This window comes from Mustela nivalis, assembly GCF_964662115.1.
Source record: "Mustela nivalis genome assembly, chromosome: 7".
In the NCBI taxonomy this organism is placed as follows: domain Eukaryota; kingdom Metazoa; phylum Chordata; class Mammalia; order Carnivora; family Mustelidae; genus Mustela; species Mustela nivalis.
In genome coordinates this window covers 89943877-89971402 of record NC_139026.1, presented here as the reverse complement: position 1 = coordinate 89971402, position 27526 = coordinate 89943877, and the positions used below count along the sequence as shown (strand labels likewise).

At 52.9% G+C, this 27526-nt stretch overlaps 2 protein-coding genes across 2 annotated transcripts; both read left to right on the top strand.

Annotated features, from left to right (window-relative positions):
- Positions 1 to 708: 708 nt before the first annotated feature.
- LOC309869770 (keratin, type II cytoskeletal 5-like) lies at positions 709 to 12212 on the top strand (the record flags this gene model as incomplete). The annotated part of the gene is made up of 9 exons (XM_082741395.1): positions 709 to 1188; positions 3015 to 3223; positions 5730 to 5790; positions 6571 to 6666; positions 8699 to 8863; positions 9637 to 9762; positions 10450 to 10670; positions 11208 to 11242; positions 11953 to 12212. 9 exons carry the CDS (start codon positions 709 to 711, stop codon positions 12153 to 12155), a joined length of 1596 nt encoding a protein of 531 aa, XP_082597521.1. The 3' UTR covers positions 12156 to 12212.
- A 3468-nt stretch (positions 12213 to 15680) lies between these two features.
- Positions 15681 to 27297, top strand: KRT82 (keratin 82; the record flags this gene model as incomplete). Its single annotated transcript, XM_082741397.1, has 9 exons — positions 15681 to 16085; positions 17754 to 17962; positions 20320 to 20380; positions 21055 to 21150; positions 21503 to 21667; positions 23565 to 23690; positions 25177 to 25397; positions 25653 to 25684; positions 26189 to 27297. The coding sequence occupies 9 exons, from the start codon at positions 15681 to 15683 to the stop codon at positions 26425 to 26427; spliced, it is 1554 nt and encodes a 517-aa protein (XP_082597523.1). The 3' UTR covers positions 26428 to 27297.
- Between the last annotated feature and the right edge of the window lie 229 nt (positions 27298 to 27526).

Below are 27526 nucleotides of genomic sequence, written 5' to 3'. Positions count from 1 at the left end.
AACATCAGCCCAGCACCCGCTAGCCATGCGACCGCAGCCAAGTCTCACAACAACTCTATACCTCAGTAGCTTCATGAGTAAAACAAGAGTAATAATAGCTACCCCATGGTGCTGCATGAAGATTAAATGAGAAGACAGGTGAAAAGCAGCTACCTATCATAGCTGCTCAATAAACGTTGGCAACTATTAGTCTCCTCCTTATCCTCACCAAGTCTTTATGTTAATCAAATGACATAATGCTTACAGCTGACCTCCCTGTGGTCTGGCAAAGACTGAGTCCTCAGTAAATGAGGTTTCTCTTCTTTTCCCAGCAACAGGAAGGGCATAATCCAGTACTTGGGTTCAGAGTCCAAGACCTAGGAATCCAAAGAGAGGAACAGCTCAGAAAGAGTGGGAGTGCCTGCCGTGTGAGCCTGAGAACCTGGGCGGGCGGGGGGCTCAGGACCCACGCCTACCCCGGGCCCGAATCCCCAGGCCTGGTCCTGCCCTGGGTAGGGTGTTCCCCGTGATGATTAGGGGGCAGGAAAATGGGTGCTGGCCAGACATGCCATTGAGGTGAACTCAACAGAGTGGTCTTTGATCTTCTCCGGCCAAGCCCAGTTCTTGAAAGGGATAAAAGTCAAGGAGAGTCTGGGACAGCTAGACTTGGAAAGCTCCTCATCCCTTTGACACTTGTGCTTCTCTGACTCTCTGGCATCAGCTCCCACCATGACCCAACGATCTTCTGTCACCATCAAGTCAGGAGGCACTCGGAACTTCAGTGCTTCCTCGACCAGCCTCCTCCCAGGCTGCCGGCCCAGCTTCAGCTCTGTCTCTGTGTCCCAGGGCGGGAAGAGCTTCGGGGGCAGCTGTGTGGGTGGCTTCGGGACGAGGAGCCTCCACAGCTTTGGAGGTAGCAAAAGAATCTCCATCAGTGGAGGCTACCGCTGTAGCCGGGCCAGCGGTGGAGGTGCCAGCTATGGGCTGGGGCTGGGAGGCATGGGCTACAGGGCTGGGGGAGCCTTTGGCGGGTATGGATTTGGAGGCGGGATGATGTCTGGCTCCGGGGGCATCCAGGAGGTCACTGTCAACCAAAGCCTCCTGACCCCCCTCCACCTGGAGATTGATCCCTCCCTCCAGCGGGTGCGAAAGGAGGAAAGGGAGCAGATCAAGACCCTCAACAACAAGTTCGCCTCCTTCATTGACAAGGTGAGAGGCAACTGGGATCCCCACCAGAAAAGCAGCAGGTGCTTGGGGTATCTCTACTTTCTGTGCTTTTCTGAGGTAACCTGGGACTTGCCCAGGACCTGCAATCCTGGGGGCTAGGAAGACTGCTGACTTGGTGAAAGAAGGAGTGGTTTCCTACCTTGTTGAGGTGGGAGCAGAAAAATGTTCATCTCCACACTCCAGAGCTGTCTGACCTACTGCAAGGCCATTGCTCTTTTGATGGATAATGAATGTGTATTCAAGTCAGACAGCAAAAAGGATCATTTTAAAGGCAAAGGAATGAAGGAATGAAAGGTTATGAGAAGCGTGCTGGGGTCACTTTTTCCTGCAGTTAATAGGGGCAAGTCCTCCTGTGGTGACTTCCCTGGTGACTTGGGTATGTCGGGGAAGCTGAGTGGTTCACAAGGGGCTGGCTTTTCCACTTTTCTTCTGGTGAGAGCTGACCTGTGACGTCAGCCCTGAGGGTGCCCTGTGGAATGACCTGTCCTCCTAGGGATTTCCCCAGGTCTGGGAAGAGAAGCTTTTCTCTTCTGTTCTGCCACTGGTTCCCCCGTAAGCTTATTGCTTTGTCTGGGAAGAACAAATTCAATGATATGACTTATTCTGGCTCTATATATGAGACCTGGAAAGAAGAGTGCTAGACTCTTCCAACCTAGATCCTAGTGCTAGGAGGACATCCCCTAACGTCTTGGGCCTTGGTTAGGTTGGACAGATGGACTCCATGGTGACTCTGCAGGTCTAACAGGCTATGGAATGTCTCATCCATATCTACGAATATGCCAGTCTAACCAATGGGACCATTGAGCAACAGGTTCTTCCATTTGATCACCCATGTCACCCCACTTGGCCTGGTATTTGCACCAACAGATGTGAGGTTTCCAGGAAACTGGCTCTGAGAGAAAAAGGCAGGCTATCCTTTGCTTGGTTCATCTGGAGGGGATGTGGGGGAAAGGAGATGTGATAGGAAGGGACTTGAGGGATTACCCCTCTTCTTTTAACAACAGAGAAGAAAGGTGGGCAGGGCAAGAGGGGCATTTGTTAAAGGCCCTCTGGAGGTACACTGCCATCTCCAAAGTTATGGAGGCTCCTTCATTGCTTCATTCGGAGGCTGTGTGTCATTCCAAGGGACCCCAAAAGAAAGACTTTGCATAAGGAGAAAGGTTTTGCATATTCCCAAGGCTGCCTCCCAGATGGAGGAGCAGATAGATGAGTACAACTCAAGCAAACCAGGCTAGTAGCACAAGACCACAAGGGACCTGAGAGAGCAGAGGGGGCTTCCTACGCCACACAGCAGGCCAAAGACATGGCTGGCATTGTGGCCAGGTCCCCCAGTGCAACTTTAGGGTGACCCATTTCGGCATTCCTGGACTATATGGACAACTGTGTCCAGGTTCTAGGTCTGGAGAAATCACGTGGGAAAAGAAATGGACAGACTAAATTTTCTGCCAGGAACCTCCTACCCATTTAATGGGAATCAAAATCCCACCCAGCCAGATGACGGTGGAGTGTTCTTTCCATCAGCATTGTTTGGTGGATGCAGATGGTTTCCAGCCCCTCTGGTCCCAGTCCTCCTTACTTCTCCTGCCTCCTACTTAAGCCACTGCCTGTCTCCCAGGCCCGTTTTATCCACATTTGTGTGGTTCTCTACGTTCCAGTCTCCTCCAGGATGACGACAAGGGGGAGACTGCCACCTGGGCTCCAAGCTCCTAGAGGGCCTCCCTGCATTGTTGGGGGGCCCTGTGTCGCAGAGCCCTCTGGGAGGCTGCTGCAGGGCAGCCCACATGGTCTCTCCCCTCCGGTCTGGGCAGGTGCGGTTCCTGGAGCAGCAGAACAAGGTCCTGGAGACCAAATGGAGCCTCCTGCAGGAGCATAAAACCACCAGGGCCAACATTGAGCCCATGTTTGAAGCCTACATCAGCAACCTGAGACGGCAGCTGGACTGCCTGGGTGGCGAGCGGACACGGCTGGAGACGGAGTTGAAGAACATGCAGGACGTGGTGGAAGACTTTAAGAACAAGTGAGTAGACGCTCAGCCAGCTCCGGCAAGGGCCCTGCCCCAAGAGTCCTGGGGAGGCCCTGCTCTCTGAAAGTGTCCAGTCTAATGGGGCAGTGGGATGCACACTCAGGGCAGCGAGGCAGAATCAGATAAAGAACTGGGACCCTGTGGTCAAGAACAGTGAGGCTTTGGGGAGGGGAGGGATGGAGATGATGATGACCTGCACGGGCACTAAGAGTGGGTTTTGCACAACCACCGTGTCAACTCTGCAGATGGGGAGAGTGAGGCTTGGAGACAGCCCCTGACTTAGCCGATGTTGTGCAGGTGGCCAACTCATGAGTTCAGAATCAAACCCATAGACTCTCACTCTCACATCTGTTCAACTCAGCCCCATTGCTACATGAGGGCACGCACTCATCCCAGCCTTGGCCAAGGCCAGGAACAAAGCAGGAGACAGATTTGCTGCCTTCTCTGCAGAACCACACACACACACAGCCCACTAAACATGATGGCATGCTTTTGCCTATAGATTCAAGCAGCTTCTTACTTCTGTTGTTTTAATATATGTCTAATGCTCTTGGTCCAAACAAAATAAGGGAGTTGAGGAGTTTCTGTTATAGTTTTTCTAATGTAATGAGAATTCAGGTCTGAGATGAATTTAAATGGTAGCCACCACACACCTGTGGCTTTTTAAATTTTAATTAACTAAAATTAAATAAAATGTTAACGTTAGTTCCTCAGTCACACTAGCCCCATTTCAAGGGCTCAGTTGCTGCATGTGGCTGATGAGTCCCAGACTGGATATAGATATAGAGCATATCCATTGCTGCAGGAAGTTCTATTGGGCAGCACTATGGAATCTTGGCTCCACTACTTACTAATTGAATTACCTCAGATTCCCTGAACCCTAGTTTTTTTGTCTGTTAAAGAGCCTATTAATAGTGCCCACTCTGTAGGGGTTGAGAATATTATATCAAAATTTGCATGTGAAATACTTGGTAGGGTGTCCAGTGCCTAGTAATTTTTAAATAAGTGTTAGCTATTTTTATTATAGGGATGATTGTGCATTTAATGATGCAGACACAGGGAAGAGAAACAAGTGGAGATGGATAATTTATAATATGTATGCAACATGGAGTAACAGTGCTTCAGTCTAAGAAGTCTTCCTGGAGGAAGAGACTTAACACTCAAGGTGGAGAAAGACAGAGGCACTGGGGAGGACTATTGGGGGATCAGTTGAAGAGTGTGTCCTGGTTAATGGACAGTGATATTCCTGTGGCAGGGACCTTAAGAGGCCCATGCAGGGGGAGGGACTGTGAGACAGAAAACACAGAAGGTGAGGACAGTTACATGGAGTTGCGGGAGGAGAAGATTCAGATTTTATTAAAAGGCAGCACGAGGAATAAGGAAAACCTCATCTGCTCTGGAGAAGGAACAATACTGAAGATTCAGTGGCAGGAAAGGGCTTTTCTCAGATCCTACTGGACAGTGGAGGCAACACAATGTACTTAGTGTATATACATATATACACTATATACATATACACACACACACACACACCACATATACTTAGTATATATACCACATATACTTAGTGTGGGATAGTACCTGGTGTTTTAAAAAAAAATAATAACGAGCCATTCAGAGGTTAAAAAGAGCCTCTGAAAGGTTAAGTGACCTGACCCAGTGTACTCTGCTGGGAGGAAGAAAAGACAAAGCCCAAACCCCAACCACCCAGAGCTGCTAAGAGGGTAGGACTCCTTGATGCTTAGGAGGGCTGGGGAGGAAATGAGTCACCTAGAGCAGAAGGGAAGCTTCCTTCCCAGAGCTCAGTGAGCAAAAGTGCACCTCCTCATGCCCCTAGGGGGCAGGAGGGGAAAAGGGCTGCTCTCTAGGGGCAAATTGAAGAATGAGAAGCCTAGGCAGAGGGGGAGGGAGGACCCCTATTAGCCTGAGGATGGTTCCCTCTCTATGGTTCGGTTTAGCTAAGACCAGAGCGCCAAGACAATGTAGAGGTACCACGGAGGACAGGAGCCAATCAAGGCCTGTGACTGTCTGCCTCAGGCCAGACCACTCCTTTTTCCTTCCTTCTTTTTGGCTTGGGGTAACACGAGGAGAAAAAGGAAGGCTGCTGGCCCCCTTATGGGGACATCATCACTCTATGGAGCAAAGCCTTGAAAAAGACAACCTCAGAAGGAATGAGGGTGGTTCTGCTTTACTGTTGTTTTGGGCTTGAGTTGTATTTGGACAGAAGTGGTTGTGTGATTGATGGGGCATGGGGGAACACGTGTACAGTGGCTCACTTTCCATGGTTTTTCTGGAGACCCACACCGCCTACCCCCCTATGACCCCAACTGTTGGACCTCACTCCCAGAAGCCTGCTCCTAACACCCATCTGCTTTTTTGTATTGATTTATGATTGGCCTACAATAGGAGATTCATTTCAGGTATCCAACATACTGATTCCATATTTTTATATATTAATCAGTGATCACCTTGACAATCCACTTCTTGATCCTTCCCACAGGTATGAGGAAGAAATCAACAGACGTACAGTGGCGGAGAATGAGTTTGTGGTGCTCAAGAAGGTGAGGCGACAGAGTTGCCCCCTCCTGGCTCCCAGGCCCAAGGAGCCCCTTCTGGGAGTGACGCCACTGAAGCCAGTGGCCTGGCACCTTTTAATTCATGTAGCTGATCTTTGAAGCAGGTTTTACTCTAGAAGTGTAAAAACTCAGGCTCAGGGAGGTCAAGTAAGTGGCCCAAGTTTATCCAGAAAATCAGAAGTGAGTCACGATCTGGGACTCCAGAGTCCAGGCTATAAATCATGACACCAGCCCCTCCCCACATGGAGTCCTTGCGGAGAGAAATGAGCAAAATGGGCCCTGTGTTGCGCTAAGGCTCAGTCAGGCTCAGAAGGACAGGAGCAGGACAGGGAATGGCTCCATGGAGTGGTGGGCCTTCCTGCTGAGCAGGGGCGGACCAAGGGAGGGGAGAGCAGCTGGGGAGGGAGAACGGAGCAGCCCTGTGTGCAGCCCAGGAAGGGGCTGAGAGTGTGAGGAGGAGGGCCCAGGGAGAGGCTGGGAGAGCCCAGAGGCAGCCGAAACCCACGGACCCAGGATGGTATTGACCTCACCAGTGCAGGTGACCTAAGATCTGTCCATGTAACATGAGCTAGGGAACAGGTGAGCATTCCCTGACAGCCCTGGTCCCCACATGTCTTCGCCCCCCTGCAAATTCCATTCCAAAGCCTGGAACAGAGAAATGCTCTCATCCCTGGGTGCTGACATTCTCCAGCCTAGCTCTCTGCCAGACGGGCTGGCTGCTGCACCAGAGATGAGCCTCAGAGTGATAGCATGTTCTGTGCCCAGGATGTGGATGCCGCCTACATGAACAAGGTGGAGCTGGAGGCCAAGGTGGATGCCTTGATGGATGAAATCAACTTCCTGAGAGCTTTCTATGATGCGGTAAGCAGTGTCAGGGGCTGGGGGCCTGGGCTGGGCACACAGGCTGCCGGCTCCTTCCCTCATCTCCTCTCTGCTCCCCACCATGTCCCCAGGCTGGAATTCATGGAGCATAAGCTGCTTTCCCTACCAAGGAACAAAATGAGTTTCCCTAGAGCAGCTGGGGGGTCAGGCAAGATATTCAACCTTGACCACTTGGACCATGCATGTGCTATTGGTCAGGCAAAAAAAACAAAGCAAAACAAAACAAAACAACAACCAAAAAAAAAAAAAAAACTCCTGTTGATGAATTGCACATGTTTCCAGAGACGTCGCTGGGCATCCTGGCTCACCCAAACCCAGCACAAATTTACCAGATACTCTTCCTAGAGGACGAGGTTGTGAATGATGCCATTTCACAAACCAAGTGGCAATCAGTGAACCCTTGGGTGCTTTTAAAAGCACCAAGGGCAGATGTCCAGCTCTCCTGAAGACACGTATCACTTGCAACTCCACATGCCAGACACTATCCTTGGGGCTGCAGGGGCAGTGCTGAGCAGACACAACAAAGCCCCTAAGTTCTTAGAGCTTCTATTACAGTGGAGCAGCACAGAGAGGATGGGATAACTATGCCATTTCAGGCATAGTAGGGCTGATGGAGAGAAACAGGGAATGGTGACAGGCAGGAGGTGGGTGACAGCTGATGAGAAATGGGAAGAAATGAGGACTCAGGAATGCCAGGAGGAGGCCAAGGTGGCTGGAGGAGAGTGGTCAAGATGGGGTGAGAGGTGCATTGTGTGCCCCCCAGTAGACCTGATAAAGACAGGTGATATGCCCATGCATGACGTATGTTTGGGGTGCAAGAGAAGTGGGTCATGTTCCAGGAGCAGGAGCATGGGCTCCATGGCTTTGGACAGGTGCAGTGACCACCCTGCCGCCCACATAGGAACCAAAAAAAAAAAAAAAAAGGCATCATTTTTCTCTGCTTGTTCACTACAATGCTGACAGCTGTAAGCATGTGGGCTGAGACAACCCCCCAACTCAGGCTAGGTCAGCTACCAGGAAAACTATGTAGGAAAAACATATTGCAAAACAACAACAAAATAATAATTGCTTGAAGCAGGGAATGCATGAACCAATCCTTAATAAACAAAGGAAAGGAATATTTTTACCTAGATTTGTGCTGTGGACCAGGGATTCTCAAATTTTAAAGTGTATCAGAATCTTCTAGACCACATGTTAAAATACCAGTTCTGATTCAGTGAATCTAAGGTAGGAACCAAAATATTGCACTTCTAACGAGTTCCCAGGTAATCTATTGCTGTTGCAGGTCTCAGGATCCAGCAACCTTAGTGGTGGAACCGACACCTTAGATGAGTCTGGAAAGTGATCAATAACAAATAATTTGTGGTTTACTGTTTCAAAAACAGTGTTATGTAGACATGAATTGGTTTAATACTCGCAGAAAGCATGTAAAACAGTGCTAGGACCAGCCACCCTGAGACTCAGAGAAGTGATCTAACCCAGACTCCAGTGCTTTGCTCTGGTGCCCTTTCTGCTGTCTTGAGCTGATTTCCATTTTCCATCCCTGAGGAACAGGGAGGAGCCAAGTTGAGAAACAGGATTGAGATGCAGCAGAGCTTTCTGGCTCCTTGTGACTCAGTTTTCTGTCACAAGAGGATTTCTTTATTTGGTATAAAAGGTTGTATTTTCTCAGAACCTGAGACAGCCCGGCACTGACAGCTCACAGCAAGGTGTACTCCCTTGATAGCGGGAGTGGCTGCTGGAGGATGCTGGCTAGGGTTCCCTGTGTGGCTGCTCCCCACGTGCAGATGAGCTGATGATCAAGTCCGGGTGTAAACTCAGTGACCTTCCTAATGTCCTTCCCAGCCCTTTGGGCCAATACAGAGGACTGCACCCCAACAGTACAAGTGAGGTCCTTGACACCAATGCCTGTTTCCTGGGCCTGGCCACTGTCTCCCAATACACACACACACACACACACACACACACACACACACCCTGCTTCAGCTATTCTGTTTGGCCCCCAACACAGGAGCTGGCTCAGCTTCAGGCCCAGATCTCAGAAACCTCCGTGGTCCTGTCCATGGACAACAACCGCAAGCTGGACCTGGACAGCATCATCTCTGAGGTCAAGGCCCAGTACGAGGACATTGCCAACCGTAGCCGGGCTGAGGCCGAGTCCTGGTACCAGACCAAGGTGAGATGTCAAGGTCAAGTCCATGAAACAGTCTTAGAGAACTGGGATTTCAAAGGCAAATTAAGTAAGAGCCTTGTCCTGTCGGGTGTCGTGTTCAGATGGGGTCAAAGGGATATGAGTTCAGCCTGAGTTTACCCTCTGTCAGGAGCACCCCTTGGGCAACACCATCAGGATCCCGGGGGAACAACCAGGTGAAGCAGGAGGTGGTCAGTCCTCTGCAAGGGGGAGGATGGACACACCTCAAATGCCCCATAGAGGCCAGCAAGGGACAGCTAGACAGCACCAGCCAGCAGGACCCAGAGAGGGAAGGTAGGAACTAGACCAAGGCTCAGCCTCCTGGATCTGAAGAAGGGAGGTACAGCGTGCAGTGGTGAGGGGCTGGGAACAAAGGGTCAACATGGGCCACACAATGAGATTTTTCAAGTTAGAGAAAACTCTCTGAGCGGGGGAGCCACAAATATGAAAGAGCTTTAAAATCAGAGAGTGAAAAGCACCCCTGTGTGCTGCTGAGCTCGTGAGGAAAAGATAACCTGATACAGAGGGGGAAGGATGAGAGACCAGACACAGGGCGGGTCCAGCTGTGGGGTGGGGTCAGCGGGCATGGAGGGGACAGAGCCGAGAGACAGTGCAGATGGAATCTGATGGAAGGCAGCTGTGGGGACAAAGGGAGGCACTTCCAAGCAGCACTCTAGAAGACTGTCGGGCCCTGGGAGGCCACAGCCACCTTGCCTCTGGCCTGACCATGCCCTCCCTACCCCACCACGTCCCCCCAGTATGAGGAGCTGCAGCGGTCAGCCGGCCGGCATGGGGATGACCTCCGCACCACCAAGATGGAGATCTCCGAGCTGAACCGCGTGATGCAGAGACTGCGCTCTGAAATTGATAACCTTAAGAAGCAGGTAGGGCTGAGCTCCCAGCAGACATCCCACCCGTGCCCCTGACCACTGGCGGACCTGGGCCTGGTCCCAATGCAGCCCATGCAGAAAGAAACCTCCCCAGATGAGGGACCATCCAGGATTGTGACTATGCTGTCTCCCGCCCCACCAGGGAGGTCAGGATGTTCTTTCTGAGATCTGCCCATCCGTTGCTCCTTAACAGATGGGTCTGCCCTCTGGGGACATACAAGACAAAACTATGCAGAGAAGTGCAACATCAGAAAGGGCCATCCCCCCAAAAATCATTTTCTCCCTTATGGTTAAGTCTCAAATTATCCAAGGAGGACAGAAATTAATCTTTTATTTATTTGTTTGTTTGCTTGTTTGTTTATTTTTATTTGACAGAGAGAGAGCTCACAAGTAGGCAGAGAGGCAGGCAGAGGGAGAGGGGGAAGCAGGCTCCCTGCTGAGCAGAGAGCCCAATACAGGACTCGATCCCAGGACACTGAGATCATGGCCTGAGCTGAAGGCAGAGGCTTAACCCATGAGCCACCCAGGTGCCCTGATTAATCTTGTTTTTAAAGATGATGAAACTCCAAGTTCCTTTGCATAAATCCATTTCAGGAAATTCTCCCATATGTTTAACCTTAAAAACACATCTTACTCCATTCTCTGGGGGCGACCTCACAAACTCCCCTGTGCCCCTGGCAGTGTACCACACTCCAGAATGCCATCGCTGATGCTGAGCAGCGTGGGGAGCTGGCCCTCAAGGACGCTAAGAACAAGCTGGCCGAGCTGGAGGACGCCCTGCAGAAGGCCAAGCAGGACATGGCCCGGCAGCTGCGCGAGTACCAGGAGCTCATGAACGTCAAGCTGGCCCTGGACATCGAGATCGCCACCTACCGCAAGCTGCTGGAGGGCGAGGAGTGCAGGTGGGGGGCTTTCCCCGACCATGGCTGCTCAAGAACCTTGGCTCCCACCGTGGCTCAAACAGACTTCACAGATACCAAGAGCCCCAGTGTCAGGCCCCAGAAGAAATTCCAAAGGCAGAAACAGAGTTAAGATGCAGCCTTTCCCCAGAGGCACTCTGTAGTCTCAGCCTCTCCCATCGTTGCTACTGGACCCGGGGCAGAGGATCGGGGTGATGATGTCAGGCAGAGGTGGCCCATGACCACCTGGAAGGCCACTAGCAGAGCCATTCCTACCCAGCCCCCAGGCTACACTGGGGATGGGCCACTGGGGCTCTGTGCTTGCTGGAGATGCCTACAATCAAAGTGTCCCTCTCCACCTAGCAAACAGGCATCCCTCTCCCCATTTCTATGTATTTTGATTTCGTGTCTCTTCTAGAGTCCCCTCGCAGGTTCTTATTAGCTAGATGAAAGTGACAGCAGGAGACGCAAGAGCCCAGGGATCTTCAACTTCTCAGCAAATGAAATGTCTCTTTCTCTCCCCCCTTCCCCCCGCAACAGACTCACTGGGGAAGGTGTCGGACCCGTGAATATCTGTGAGTAAATGTCTTGGGATACTAGAAAAGTGGGCATCGAAACAGAAGCAATAGCATCACCAACAAGGTGTTGGGGATAGATGGGACAGAGATGTCATTAAGACAGAGAGGGGAGGTCGAGGCATCTTCGAATGTTTGACAGGCTGTAGGGAGCTGTGTCCCATGGTAGTGAGCTCCCTGTCACTGAATGTGGTTAAGTGGACACTATAAACCATTGCCTCTCAGTGATGTGTCAGAACGATTACAGTTGGGGGACACCCATTCAGGTGGCCCTCAGGCCTCTTCCATTATGGGAGCCTATGCTCCTGCCCAGCACACAAGGCCTTGTGCTCCATCCAGTACGAGAACCCTGTGCAGCAGAGAAATGGACACAGCAAGTATGACCCTGGACTTGCCACTTGATGTCTCTGCACCCCCATTCTCCCTCTGGAAAGTAGAGGTGATGGTAGTAATGGTGCTTTCTCGGCCTGATGAGATCAACATGGTCACAGCTGTGAAAGTGCTTTGAAAAGTGCAATGTCCTCTACAGACGCTCAGGAGGGGGGACAGCGTGTCACGGGGATGGCGAGTCCATGACCACCCTCTCAGACCCCGGCCCCTGGGTCCAAGACATTCCTGTTCTGGGGGTGGGGCGGGGAGCCCCCCCCAGGGAGGGAGCTCCTGGGGACCCAGAGGAGTCTACCAATGTGCCCTGTGTCTTGTCTCCACAGCCGTGGTCTCCTCCAGTGGGGGCACTGGCTACAGCTCAGGCGGCGGCCTCTGCATGTCAGGAGGCGGCGGCTACAGCAGCAGCCTGGGCTACAGCTCCGGGGGCAGCTTCAGTTCCACCAGCAGCCGCAGCATGAGTGGCAACAGCTCCAGTATGCGCATGATCTCCAAGACATCGTCCACCAAGAAGAGTTACAGGAGCTAAAGCGCCCCACCCTCCAGGCTCCCGCCTCCAGACTCCCCTGATCCCCCACCCTAAGGCCTGCCGCTTTGCTGATGCCCCATGCACAGAATCAACAGCAGGAGGCGTGGGGAGTGGCCTTTGAGTTCTAAGATGATCTTGTCCATCCCTCTGCCTCCAGATGTGTCCCCACAGGGATAACCCCCCACCTTGCTCCTTATCCCAGGGCCCTCCAGGGGCCCCAGGTATCCACTTCAACTAACACCCACTCAACTCCTCCGTGCTAAGACCTGGGCTAGGACTTTGCCCATCAGCAGCTCCCAGAGCTGGAGCACCGTAGGGTCATCCTCCCCACCAGAGCCAGATCCATGCCGCCCAAAGTCCTCTATGGGGGAGGAAGGAGCTTAGAATTGACCTTGGTGCCCCCAAAGAGGTTGCAGGTAGTCTAGACCAGAGTTCCCACGCATGTGTTCTCTTGCCGCAAACAAGATCCTTTCCTGCAAGCCCCTCCAACCAGGGAAGTCTGCCAATCCAAGCAGGATGTCGTGTCCTCACTTCCTCCCATCTTGTCCCTTGTTGGACTCCCAGCCATTTCCCCTGACCACTCTCCCACCACCAGAATATTGCAATAAGGAATCAACACCCTTTGAAATATGACCAACTCGATTATTCATACTAGAATAGAATGATTTTATCAAGAAGGCAAAAGTTCTCCATGGCCTGGGGCTACACTCCTTGATAGTTCATAGCCGAATTCCTTTCAATTCTGCCCCATTTAGGCCACTATTAGAATTAGCGTCCCACACAGAACCGCTCTACTGCTGAGTGGGAGGGAGGCAGGCTAACCGGGGTGTGGGAAGGTAGCCGGGCAGCAGATGACCTGGAAAAGGAACCCAGTCAGCCTGTGTTAGAATGGCCCTGGGAGAATCCTCCCACAGAAGGATTCAGGAGACTTTCTCCTTGCTCCTTTCTCCTTGCTCTGTGGTAGCCATATCTCTTCTCTGGAAAGTTCTCTTTCCTTCTTACCTTGCTCTTTCCACCTCCCTCCTTGTTCTGCTCCTCCTCCTCAACCCTGTGTGTCTCCTTTCTTCATCCCTCCCCTCTGCTCCTTTATTTCTCTCTTTTCTTCCCCTCCCACTCATCCATTTGGCAATATATCCCCTGTTCCCTCTCCCCTGACCTTTCTTTTTCCATCTCCCCATATCTGACATGTCTACGGAGTGGATTTGCCTGTGCCACAGGCCTGGCTAGAACTGCACTCTCAAGGTAGTCCACCAAACCTTATGCCCCACAGGGAAGGCCTAAGAGGGCAGACTCAGGAGAGAGACAGTTCTTCCTCTGACACCTTGCTCGCTCTCAGAGGATGCTGGTCCAGCCTGTGAAGGAAGCAGAGGTAGAGGAGCGGTGGAGGAGGGGAGCTGCATAGGTCCAGAGATCTTTCTCAGACCGGCCTTCACAGAGTGGTTTCCCTACTTGAGGATCTAGGAGCTCTCAAAACACCCGCCATGCATTCAAGACCAAAATGAATTCCAAAGGCAAGCAGGGCCTGGCTTTCAGCTTTGGACATGAAGCCAGGAGAGATATGAAGTCAGAAAAAAAGTCACCCTGCTCTGATTATCTCAAACCTTCCCAAACTGCCTACTTCCCATGCCTGCCTAGTTCCTGAAACCGCTTCAATAAAGTGTCACTGAGCTCTTTAGGTGTTGGTAGAGTCTGTGTCTTATCTCACATTCAGAGGGCAGCCTTGGAACCAGTGTTTTCTGGGAGAAGGTGCCTTCTGCCCTCAACAGATCCAGACAACAATCCCCTACTCTCTGATCCCCAGCTCTGGTCCCGGGCTCCCGGGGACCCAACATGTCACTGCACCACGCTCTGGCCTTGGAGTGGTGGGGGACTGCTCTCCGGTCTGACTTCTTAGTGTCACTATCCACTCTCACACCATCTCCTGGGCCAACTTCTGTGACACTTACCCCAGGGCAGAATGGGAATCCCCCTCTCCTGCCATCATGCAACAAGACCCATCCCACCTCACCTCTGCCCCCCACCATTGCCCTTGGCCTTCTGTGACACCCCTGACCTCCCCAAACCTCAATTTCCCTCCCCAGCATTTTACGACCCAAAGTCAAGTCTAGGAAGAAGGGGACAGTGAAATAGCACAGTTAGACCAAAACTATGGAGCTCCAGGCTCCTAATCTTCAGGTGGAACAGAGAAGACATAATGCATATTGGCGGGAGACTCACATTCTCAACCAGGCTTCTCTCCACCAACGCAGCAGAGCATGGTGCCAACAGAAAGAATAGGACCAAACCCCAGTCTACCACGAATGCGCTGTGTAGTTCGGGTTACTTACTTAATCACTCTGCTCCTTACGTTCTCATCTATAAAACAGAAACTACATCATGATGCCGTCAGGCAATTAAATGAGATCGTGGGTGTAGAGCTTGAGGTGGTCCCAGCACTCAGTAAACGCCCAATAAATATTATTATTATTATTTTGGCTTAATTGTGACCTGGAAAAAAGCAGTATGGCAGGAAAAGACAGTGACAGCAGAAGTCTCATGGAGGAAACTGATGGAAAGGGAGAGGGAAAAGAATTAGGGGCGGAGGCACTTCAGGCATCTCCAAAGAGCTATGACCTGGGTGCTGGGGAGGAAGCTGGTGTCCCGCATCCATCTGAGCAATTCCTGAGGGCAGCAACGGTCCCTGGAAATGTCCTCAGGTTAGAGCAGGCTCTGTCTACCTCGGGGAGGATGGGGATTGGGTGGGGACAAAAAGCAAAAGGCTAGTGACACAATAATGTCAACCTAATGGCTGACATCAGTGCATCTTTGGGGGGCCCAAGGGGTCCTGGGGAGAACATCTCTTCCTCCCCCTCCTCTTGAGTCCTCTGCAAGCATTTTGGGGCTAAACAGGCCCCAGAGACAAGAGTCCATTCAGGAGCCCCAGAGGTACTGAGCCAGAGCCAGCTCCCACCTGGCCTGAGGAGGGGCAGGTCCCAACCTGCTTGTGGGGGCTTTTCCCACCTCAAACTCCTCCCTCCCAGGGAGCTTCTAGAAACACCCAGGATCCTACGGACGTCCCTTGGATCTGGCATACCTGCAGAAAAGCAGCTTTGGGGGAAAAGAACATCCCCAAGCATAATTAATTTGGCCTCTAGTCTTGGGCAACCAGGGTGTGTAATTCATACCTCTCTCCCCACTGCAAAATGGCATAAAGTCCTAAATCTCGCTTTCCTTGAGGCTGAGCCACCCAATATGCCAAACGTCTGTCTGGCTGGCCGCTTTCATTGCCCCCCATAAACGAGGAAAGAGGACAGCAGCACTGCCCATTGGCTCCCACCCTTTGCTCTTTGCTACCCTAATTATCCACCTTGGTACTTAGCAGCTGCCAATAGCCCAAGCTTATAAACCTGTATATAATGGTGATTTGGGGTTTGACTCTGCCTGGCCCTCCATCCCCAACGAGATAAAAGGTGGAGAAGCTGGGCTGGCTTGATAACTCGGTCCTCCCGCTGTCCCCGTCAGCCGCCTCTCTGCGTCTCTCCCACCATGTCGTGTCCCTCCTTCCAGCTGGGCTCCCGATGCGGTGGCCGGAGCTTCAGCTCCTGCTCAGCTGTCCTCCCCCGGATGGTCACCCACTATGCCGTGAGCAAGGGGCCGTGCCGGTCTGGGGGTGGGGGGGCCCTCCGTGCCCTGGGCTGCCTGAGCTCCCGGAGCCTGTGCAATGTGGGCTTCGGGAGGCCCCGGGTGGCCTCCAGGTGTGGCCTGCCCGGCTTTGGGTACCGAGTGGGGGCCCCCTGTGTGTCCTCGCCCTGCATCGCTCCCGTCACCATCAATGAGAGCCTGCTGGTCCCGCTTGAGCTGGAGATCGACCCGGCTGTGCAAAAGGTGAAGAGGGACGAGAAGGAGCAAATTAAGTGCCTGAACAACCGCTTTGCATCCTTCATCAACAAGGTAACAGGGAGGAGCCATGCTCGGGGCTGGGGAACACAGAGAGCACTTTGCATCGGGGCCAAGGAGGGGCCGGCGGCTGAGAGGGTGTGGTGGATGACGCCCCCAAATCGTAGAAAGCTGCTTAGATCCAGCTCAGTGCTAGACATTTCTTCCTGCTCATTCTTTTTTCACTCTCTTGTCATCTCCCCTTGAGTATTAGCTGAGAAAATCACCAGGGCTGGGTGAGGTCAGACTATAACAGGAACTTCCAAAGCAATGATAGATACTGAAAAGAAAAACCAATGAGGCAGAGGAGGCTTTGACAACAGAGTCGCCTTCTGAGGGTCTGAGCTGGGGTGAGATCCTTGGGCCTGGAGGCAGGGATGAGCACTGCAGCCCCAGATTTGCCCCCGGAGGAGGCCTGGCGTAAGAAGAAGGTAGAGCAGTCAGCACAGTCGCTGTCACCAAAACCACAGCTCCGAAAGGCTACAGGGAAGGGTGGTGTGCAGCCTTCGAAAGGCCAGATATGAACCCAAGCAGCTGCCTTTGCATCTGTTTCCACACCCCAGGGAGGCTCTTGGGATCAGGGGCTGAGCCAGTGTTTTTGCTGACCCCTGGCTATAGGGCAAAGAATCCTGAGTCAGAAGTCAGGAGGCCTGGGCCCTGGTATTGGCTCCAGTCCTGACTGCTCCCCTGAGGTCCTGTGCAAACATCTCACTTCTCAGCCTTGGGGCTCTTGCTACCACCTGGTGGGAAAGGGGGCCTTGGTGGTGGGGAGTCAAAAGAGGTAAGATACGTAAAAGGGCTCCAAAAAGAAACTCATTTCAGGAAATAGGAACTGTTCCACTTCCAGTTTTATTTTTAAAGCTCGTTAAGTTCTGGGCTCTGACTTTCCGCAACATCACACCACATTCGTGAGGCTGGGAGCCTCTTGGTGATGTGGCCGTTGACCAGAAATAGGGCAACGTTTCTCCCTTTGCAGATTTCTTTCAAGGATGGGATGCTGGTTCCCTCTGCCGATGGCTAAGAGGGATGGCCGTGATCGCTCACTGAGCTTCTCTTTTTCTCGGTTCCTAAGTCACCAAAACGGAAAAGCCAGCGGGGAGCTCTCCATGTTCCCAGGATGGGGATGTTTTTTGGACACAGCCTCACAGGGTGCATCAGAGTCAGGGGAGAGAGCTTAGAGTCTCATGACCATGCTTTTGATCTGACCTCCCCTGAATGCCGCCGGGCTGTGACCAGAGAAAGCCTGAACTCCCAGGCATCACGTCACCCGCTTGCATTAATATGAAGAATCCTGAAGAGCTTCCCATGCACAATACCTAACCTTAGGAAACCGAGTGAGGCTTAAAGGGACAGGATGTGTTGGCCAAGGTTGCAAGGCTCGTGGGAGGCCGACAGGCAGAGCTGGGAGGGGGACCTGTCCCAGACCTCTCGGGACACTACTCCTCCCATGACAACGTGCGACCCCTAGGGGAGTAAGTGGGGGTCTTATAAAAGCTCCCCCAGGCAGGGGATTCATGGAAACAAATCTTCCCAGGCCAGTCTATGCAGGGAGTCTTATCTGACAACATTGGCAGCAATGTGTTGGGATTAAGAGCACACGCTGATTCCATTGGCCACCCAGCCCATCACGTGGTACGGTCCCTGGGCTCCCTGCTCTCAGTGACTCCCTGATCTGGATGGCAGGTGCGGTTCCTGGAGCAGAAGAACAAGCTGCTGGAGACCAAGTGGAACTTCATGCAGCAGCAAAGGTGCTGTCAGAGCAACATCGAGCCCATCTTCCAGGCCTACATCTCTGCCCTTCGGCGGCAGCTGGACTGCGTGGCAGGGGACCGGGCCAGGCTGGAGTCCGAGCTCTGCAGCCTCCAGGACGTGCTGGAAAGCTACAAGAAAAAGTGAGTGTGGCCTACTTTCAGCTCACCAGGGAGCCTGGAGCAAGTTCCATCAACAACCTGGGCCTCAGTTTCCCCATTTCTATAGTGGGAGGCCTCCAGCTTCGTCGATCAGGTAGCAGCAACAGTGTGGTGGGGTAACACAAGAGAGCAGCTAGGACACTGCCCGTTGGGCACACGGCAGAAGCTCTGAAACCGTGTATTGGTCTTCACCTCCCTTCCTGCCGCCCTCCCTCAATAAGGCCCTGTCCATGTCCCTGCAATACTAGCTCTTTCTCCTGCCATTTCCCGCCCTCCAGGGCTCTGCTTGGCCACCTGGTCTGCCATAGCTTCTAGCAATCCCCGTTCAGATCCAGAACCATATCTTATTCCCCAAACAGGCATCTAAACCTTCTTCCCTCCATGCTTTTCCTCCCACTGTCCCTTCCTCCTGATACGCCCCTCTCGGTACCTCCTGGGACCACATCCAAGCTAACCTGGCCCATGTTTTTCTCTCACTCCCCGATGCTCAGCTCCTGGACCTCAACCTCAGAGTCCACAGCTGGAAGCCTTTCCCCTCCCCACGAGCAGGGCTCTACATCCCCAGTGCTTGTGGCTAAGGTCAGGTAGCCTGCTAGACTTGCCCTCTCCAAGGGAAGCTCCCAGCCTGCCTCCCAGGAGAAGGGAGCCAAAACAGATGTTACCGAGGAGCTTGCTGGGTACTAGGTCTAGAGCCTATAAGAGGCTTGAGGCCAGGACACATTGCCTCACAGGTCCTAGGTGGGTGTCTCTGGTCCAGGGCCCCATGGGAGCACATATTGGTGAGTGAGGGTTGAGAGAGATACATTTCCACTGACAAGCAGCAGTACAAGTAGGCTCAGAGCCATGGTCTCTAAGGGATATGCCTCAGTGGAATAGAGTCACATGGTGGTCACTCACGCTGCAGGGGTCAAGTCCTATGCCTTCCTGATACCAGTCGCTGTGCCAAGGTGGCTCCCACCCTCCAAATGCCCTGGTCCTGCACAGACCTCCATGCACACCAGCCAACAGCTACGATGGGGGTACGGGGCAGAAGCAGAAAGGAATGCCAGGGCAGTGAGGGCACAGACAGGGCCCAGGAAAGCTTCCTGGAGGAGGTGCCATTTGCTCAGGGCCATGATAAAGTTTCATTCTAGTTGGGCCTTACAAAAGGGGAGTCTGGAGTAGATTCCAGGAAAAGGGAAGGGATAGAAGCAGGGGACAGGAAGGGCCAGAGTATGCCAAGTGAGAGAGGACCACTGCAGCAGACCACAACAGGTGAAATGGGGTGAGGCCAGCCCTCTCCACCAGAGCAATGCCTTTCTTGGCAGGTAACATACAAGGTGGGCAGGACACATGGTTTGCAGCTCATGATGAGGACTTTGGATTGGGCAAGTGGGGGTAGAAGGATGAGACTAAATGCTGTTTTGATAGTAGCAGCCGATACTTATGAAGCCTGTGCCCCATGCCAGGGGCCCAGTGCTTGGCAGACGCTACCTGTGGCACGTGTTAGCTCACTGCAGCTACATGAGGCTGGACTGGTGTCATTCTCATTCTGTACACAATGAAGCTGAGACACAGAAAAGTCCCCCACCCTGGACTCTTCCCCAAAGTCACAAGACTAGCACCTGCCCGAGCTGGGATTCCCGCCCAAGCAGAAGTCTCCAGCTCCCAGGGCCCATGCTGAGGCCGAGGTCTACTGGAATAAGGAAGGATGGGCGTCAGGAAGCGCAGCGAGGCTATTAATGGATCAATAGCACTCATCAGACTGAGTCATCCCCGTCAGACTGAACCCCCTGGCCCTGATTCCATTGCCCAGAGGGACAGGGAGTGGGCGGGAATTTCCCTCGAAGCCTGGAGGTGGCCAGGCTGTCTCTACGGCTCTGGTGAAGTGGGTAATTGCTACCTCGGCAAATAGAGGCCAGGCTTGGACCTCTCCTGGCGGGGAGGGCAAGGGGCAGGCTGAGGTTCCAGTGTCTGCAGCCAAAACTGAGAACAACTCAGAGAAGGCAGCCAACTCTTTACCACCTTCCCAGAGGAAACAACTGCATGACGTGGGCTTCCTTAGCAGCAACAAGGAAAGGAGGTGGCCTGGAGAAGGACTTCCCAGAAGATGATAATCACAGGAATGGGGTGGGGAGGGAGGTTAACAGGTACAGTGGCTAATGAGAGTCTAGGATGACAATCGTCTGTTCTGATTGGTCAGAGGAGCTACAGGTGTCCGATGAGGAGGAGGAGTGGGCCTGGCGACTCCTTAGGGCATTAAGTCACTGAAAGGCAGGTTTGCTCCCCAGGCTCCCTCCCTTGGGACACTTCTGAACCCCTAGGCCAGACTAAAATATTTCTTCCTGCCCATCTACTAGGTATGAAGAGGAGCTCTCCCTGCGGCCCTGTGCTGAGAATGAGTTTGTTGCCTTGAAGAAGGTGAGGGAGGGCGGCACAGGGAGAGAGAAGGCCCCCCGAGTTGGCCCAGGTGGCCTCACCACACTCAGCCACTGGCCGGGTCCCAACGTGTCTGCAGCCCACCCACCCCCGACAGGGCCTCTCTCCCGTCAGATCCCAGGGCCAACCTCACCGACCCTGGGAAAGAGGAAAGCCAGCCTTCCCCCACTTCTTGCAGAAGGGCAGTGATTGACCTGGCCTCTGCCTCCCAACGCATGGGGGCCTGACCCGGTTAGGGTTGTGTCTACACCTGCCTGAGAAGTTGGAGGTAGAGCTAATGCCAAACTGAAAACCAAACAAAAACTCTGACTCTGATACAAAAGAGGAAAACAATAGCGATGGTTTCTCAGATAAACACCAAGGTAATCTATGGCCCGTGCACAACACAGCAGGCTCTAAGAACCTACACTCAAGGATCCTTCAAAACCCACTCCACAGATCCTTCCCCATCAGGGTGCCAGGCCCAGGCATGCGGTCCTGGGGTTGGGGCCCCTCCCCTCCATCCTTGGCTTTGTCACCTTTTCCCTTCCATGTGCGCCTACACCTGGGTCACTCAGCTACCACCAGGTTGCCTGGGAGGTGACCCAATGGGAGGAGAGGGTGGCCTCACTTGTTCCCTGGGCCCCAAATTATGGTTGTCCCTGCTCTGGCCGCAGGATGTGGACACAGCCTTCCTGATGAAGGCTGACCTGGAGACCAACGCGGAGGCTCTGGTCCAGGAGATTGACTTCCTGAAAGGCCTGTATGAGGAGGTACCTACAGCCCCACTGCCCACAGATGCTCGGTCAGGGGCCAGTTCCGTGGGCATGATGGAGTGGGAAGGCTTCCACTAGCGGGTATGGTCCAGGGCAAGCTGACTCAAAAGTGAGCATGGGAAGAAATTCTCAGACAGTGAGACTCCCAGAAGTCAGAGGGCCCAGACCTTGGCTCTTGAATCTATGTAACTAGTGGGGGGCTGAAGAACAGGTTGGTGATGGAAGACTCAGGACAGCTATGCAAATTCCTGTGCAAATCTGCTATGGGAAAGTCAGAGCTGTTTCCGTCCTCCGCTCCTCCACTTTTGTCCTCAAAATGCTCACGCATTCCCACGTGCCCCCCACCCAGGAGATCTGCCTGCTCCAGTCTCAGATCTCTGAGACCTCCGTCATTGTGAAGATGGACAACAGCCGGGAGCTGGATGTGGATGGCATCATTGCTGAGATCAAGGCCCAGTATGACGACATCGCCAGCCGCAGCAAAGCTGAAGCCGAGGCCTGGTACCAGAGCCGGGTGAGGACCTGGGCAGGGCCCGGCTGGGACCCCAGACCCGCCTCCCCTAGGGACTGAGTGAGATGATAACGAGGGCTGTGTCACACCACAATCACAGGGAACCTCATCAACCCCGGGGTCCTGTTGTTTCTGCCAGGTCCCTGCAGAGTATGTGGGAGGGGACCCCACGGACAGCCCAGGCCTGTCATCAGGGTGCTGGGGCTTCCCACCTTTACCCACGCACAGACACTGGAAGTATTCCTTTAGGCTGCACTCGAGAAGCACTAATTGCCAATGACTGCAAGGAGGGCCCTGGGCTTCAAGGCGTGAGGGAGGCTAATGGTGCAGTGGGCACTAATGGCAGGGCAGGAGCAGTCATTAAGGCAGCCCCAGACTTAGGCAATTAGGGGCTTGCTGGGACAGAGATGGATACCCACAAGGGCGATTTGATTTTGCAAATATTATCATCTCTGTCTCACCGGTCCTGTCTGCGAAAGGCACCATGCATTCATTCGCTCAGTCATTTATTCATCCAACAACTGTTTATTGAGCATCCATCACACTCCAAACATTGTTCTAATTGCTGGATTCCAGCAGGAGACAGAATAGACAGCAAACCCCGCCTTCCAGTTACTTTCATTCTAGAGGCAGGGTGGGGGAGGGGCGGACAATATGCAAGGTATTGAATCAGTAAGCTTGGAGTACGCTAGATGGTGATGTGTGCTTTGAAGAAAATCAATCAGCATGAAGTGCAGGGAGTGTTGTGGGAATGAGGTTTTGAATAGGGTGGCCAGGGAAGGACGGTCTTATTGAAATGTGTGGCACCGTGAGGGTACTAAGAGTCACACCATCCCAGTCCTCAAAGAGGTTACAGAAACAGACTGCCCACAGATGACACAGGGGTTCTATGTTCCCATCAGGGACACAATCTTCTTCTCGCTTTCTGTTCTGCTATCCTTAAAACTGCAGTAATCTTCACGGTTGCCTCATGTCCCAAGAAGGTTGCCTTATCACTGATCTCACATGTTCTTCCAGGCAGGAAGAACACAGGGCAAAAGAAACATGCCAACTGGGTCATCCCCCACTTTAAACAGCTTTCCTGGAAGTGTTACCCATAGATCTCATTAATGAAAAGGCCAATAAATATTCTCTTATCTGGACTCACTGCCACGTCAAATAAAAGCAGAGTTCTGTTGGAAGACGGAGAGTGCGTATTGCTAAGGCAACTGCAGGCTTTGTCACAAAAGCCAAACAACAAAAGAGCCAAAGAGAGTGACTTTCTTATCACTTGTTTTGCCTTCTCTACGTGGAAAATCTAAAGTTGGCTACTTGTTTTAATCTATAGATGTAAATTGATAAAACGTTATTCAGAAATTGAATTTGGAGCTGCAAAGGTAGCAAAGGTTTTTTAAAAATGTTAAGTCAAAGTAGGAAGCAACATTGCATATTGTTTTTTATTGTTTTGAAAAAGAATGTACGAAGGTACTCACCCTAGTGAGGTAGACATGGTCTGTCCTCACTCCCAGATCTGTCCGGCATCCCAGACTGAGCACAGAAACCCCTTCTAAGATCTGGAGGGAACTCTAAAGGGGAAGGAGCCCTCCAGAGACCCTGGGACTCTGGGCTTGGGAGAAAAAGATGAGCCACAGGACAGAGAAAAGGGGAGTTTAGAGGAGCATTTAATAAGCGTGAAGGTTCAGGGTTGGGGAAGGAAATAAGAAGCAGCCCAGAAAAAAAACCCAAAATTAACAGGAAATGACAAGGGGATGGAGAGCAGAACAAGCATGAGAACCCAGAGAGCCCTGAACTAGGAAACCACTGGAGGAGAGACTCTGGATGGTGAGAACAGGGGCAGTGGGGTGCCGTGGTGCAGATGCCTGCACCCAGGGCTTTGACCTGCCTGTCCCGGTCCTGGCAGTATGAGGAGCTGCGACTGACAGCTGGGAACCACTGTGACAATCTCCGCAACCGCAAGAATGAGATCCTGGAAATGAACAAGCTGATCCAGCGGCTTCAGCAAGAAATTGAGAACGTGAAAGCCCAGGTGAGGCCAGAAAGCCATGGTCCTGAGGCCCCATCACAGGCTCCCCCACCAGTGGTTCTGAGCGGGTGGGTCCATTCTCCCTGGGAGCACTTGGAAGTGGGAATGAATTTGTGCCCCTTGCACAAACCCTTTATTTAAAAAAGCTAACCAATAGCGGGAGCAGCCTAAGGAAAGAGCGAGGTCCCATCAGACACTAGGTCACCTTTGGTCACAGATGAAAAAACAAGGGCACCCCCCCCAATGGGGGCACAGAAACGATGGTTGACATGGTTGACATGGTTCCTTTGGACCCAAAGACTCCAGTCCTGTAATCCTCAAATTCCAGACAACTCCCAGGAGTCCATACATGCAGACCCATTCTGTTCTCCCAGGCTGATGAAGACCAGTCAGACGCTTCCAATCTATTAACCCCAAAGAAATCGCTCAAACCTCCTTGAGCTGTTATAGACAGAAGTTGGTCCAACATCTCTGGAAGAACCAGATGTCATAACCCTAGGCTGAAAGGTTCAGCAGCTTTGAATCTGGCATGGCCCCATGACTGTGAAGGAAATCTCCCTCCTCCTATGTGTTCCCATGAGTGTCACCTTCCTCCCACACTCACAAAGCTGCCCACCCAGGCAATTATACCACCCCAGCTGGTGTCCTACAGTTCAGCTCAACTCAGACACTATCTACCTGGAGAGAGAGTCAGATCACACAGAGTTAGGGTCCCACCTCACTGCCCCTAATTCACATGCCGACCACAAGTCCAGGTTGTAACCCCTCAGCTGTACATCGGAGGTTCCCATGATCCCCTCTTCAGGTTCGATTAATTTACTAGAATGGCTCACGGAACTCAGGAAACAGCTTACTTACTGTTTAGCAGTTTGTTATAAAAGGCAATGATAAAGAACACAGATGAACACCCTGTTGGAAGAGATGCACAGGGCAGGGTAGGCAGGAAGGAGATGGAGCTTCTATGCTACCCTCTGGGCATGTGAGTGTCCCACCACCTCTGCGTGCTCACCAACCTGAAAGTAATGCAAACCCCAGACTTTGGGATTTTACAGAGACCTCCTCTCCTGGGCATGATCAATGATTAAGTCCATTTCCAGCCCCTCCCCTCTGCGGGAATAGGGGGTGGGGCTGAGAACCCCAAGCTTCTAGTCATGACTTGGTCCTTCTGGATGAAGCCATTGGAGACTCAGCCAGAGTCACCTCATTAGAACAAAAGACACTGCTACCATCCAGGAGTCCCAAGGGATCAGAGAACTCTGTGTCAGAACCCAGGGTCAAAGACCAAATATGAAACCAAAGGATGCTCCTAATGCTCTTTATCACTTGTGAAATTACAAGGATTTGGGAGTTCTGTGCCAGGAACTGGGGGAAGAGATCCATATATGTATTTTTTATCATCTCACAATGACCATGTTCTCCCTGCTCTTCTGAGAGTCAGCCTGGGGCTCCTGGGGACTCCAGTAACTCCTTGCTGTGCCCTCTCCCCCAGCGCTGCAAGCTGGAGGCTGCGGTGACCCAGGCGGAGCAGCAGGGTGAGGCGGCCCTCAGTGACGCCAAGTGCAAACTGGTAGGGCTGGAGGAGGCCCTGCAGAAGGCCAAGCAGGACATGGCCTGCCTGCTCAAGGAGTACCAGGAGGTGATGAACTCCAAGCTGGGCCTGGACATCGAGATCGCCACCTACAGGCGGCTGCTGGAGGGCGAGGAGCACAGGTGGGTCAGGGCCATCCCTACTCCAAGGCTAAGTTCACCTGCCTCTGGTCACCTCTGGCCACTGCTGAGGCTGCGCTGCGACGGGCCATCCCACAGTCAAGGAAAGTCCCAAACATCCCAGAATCCTCAGGCCCTCCTCCTGAACACAGCGGCGGGGGGGAGCGGGTGGCCTAGGCAGGAGGAGGGGTGCCCCGCGTTTATCGGGCTTGTGCTCTCTGATGCAGTTACCCTGTGTCTTCTTTCCTCTTCCTCTAGGTTGTGCGAAGGCATCGGACCCGTGAATATCTGTGAGTAGTTGTGTACTCCCCTGGGGCTCTGGGGTCGTGGGGGCTGATCCACCCGACAAGGACAAGATCACAGCACCCTGGCCCAGACTTCGGCATGTTTTCCCCACCCCAAGGAGGAGCTTTGTCTGCCAGGAGCTCCCGGTCAGATGGAGGGGAAGTCAGAATTATGTGAGGAGCAGAGAAGCAACAGGGCCTCAGGGCTGTGGGGCCCCAGAAGCTGCGGGGAGCCCTCATGACAAGAGGCTGCCTTTCTGGAGAAAGCAGTTTCAAAGCAGGTTCAGACAAGTAGAAACTGAGGGCATGAAGCAGAAACCAAGGCTGTGGGGAAAGAGGAGAGCTTCTAAGCACTTTTTGTGGCTAGTGTGGGAAGCGGGTGGCTGGAATGGGGGTGTGCTTGTCAGTGAGTGGCAGCAGGTGGGGACACGGTCTGGCTGAGAGGTTTGAGGGCCATGCCCTTCTAGCCACACAGTAAGGGACCCTGAGCCTCACTCCCTGTTCCCACAGCCGTGAGCAGCTCCAAAGGCGCAGTCCTCTACGAGCCCTGTGTGGTCAGCACCCCCGTGCTGAGGACTGAGTACTGCCCGGGGGGTACCAGTGTCCTCAAGACCAGCGGGGCCTGCAGCGTCATGGGCACTGGTGAGGTCTACGTCCCCTGCGAGCCCCAGGGACTGCTGAGCTGTGTGAGCACGCGGAGTTCCTGCATGAAGCTAGGGGCCGGGAGCAGCTCCTCCCACAAGTGTTAGGACAGTCCGGTCCCCGAGGCGGGAGGCCCAGGGACAGGGTGCCCGCACCCCTCCACCCCCAGCCTAGATGTTGTCCCCCAACCAGGGCTGAAGACAAGGATATTCCCAAACCCCACTTTCCTGTATTGACCAAAGTTTTCCCTCAGGCTTTTCGCTGAGAGGCGCCGCTCAGGCCTCTCCAAGGGTCACCTTTCACTTAGCCATGTGCAGATCCCAAGCTAGGCCCTCGGTGGGGAACACATCAAAGCTCTGCTCTGTGGATTATCCCCTGAAAGTTTTCCCACAAAGCCAGGATCCCACTCCCAACCCCTGAAGTTCCCCACCTCTCTTACGTCTGGCTCTCAAAGCACCTAAGAAAAAGGAACTTCCTTTAACATCCGGCTAACACATGCACTATTGCAATGATCAAAAAGAGGTACCCCAAAATACTATTGTGATTTCCAAAGAATTTTTGGAATTTCCAAGGGCCAGCATTTCAGAATCACTCGAGATCTATTAAAGGTCCTCTTGATTGGCACGCAGAATCAAGAGGTGGTCTTTGGGAAGTAATTCACCAGCTCGAATGCTGAGCTCACACTATGAAAATACATCTTTATTCCTGAGCCCCACTGACGGGGAAACGCCAAAACAAAGGCAAAGGGACTTGGAATACTTCCTGGATGGAGAGACAGTCACAAGCTGACATCACCTGCTCAATGGAACCAAGCTCCTCCCCCACCCTCTGTACATAGCCCTCCCCACCCCCTCCTCGCTCTGGTCCTGCTCCCCCTCCTTTTAGGTCCTCTTGCTTTGGATCTGATATGAACGTTTTCCCAGCTACAGTGATGGGGGGCTGCCCCCAAACTGGGAGGCTTTGGCTCAGGGGTTGCAGGGAAGGATGTGTGGTGCTGACCCAATCTCCCCAGAGGCCCCTCATGCAACCTCCTGCAGAAACCCCCACCCCCACCCCACCCAGGGAACCACCATCTCTGCCATAAGCCTCTGGTCTTGTCTGTTCCCAATAAACTGACCGTACACACGCTGCAGGAGTCAAGATTATTTACTCGGCTCCATAGGGTACAAGAAGGCTGGAGGGGAACCAATGAGCAGCCTTTGGGAG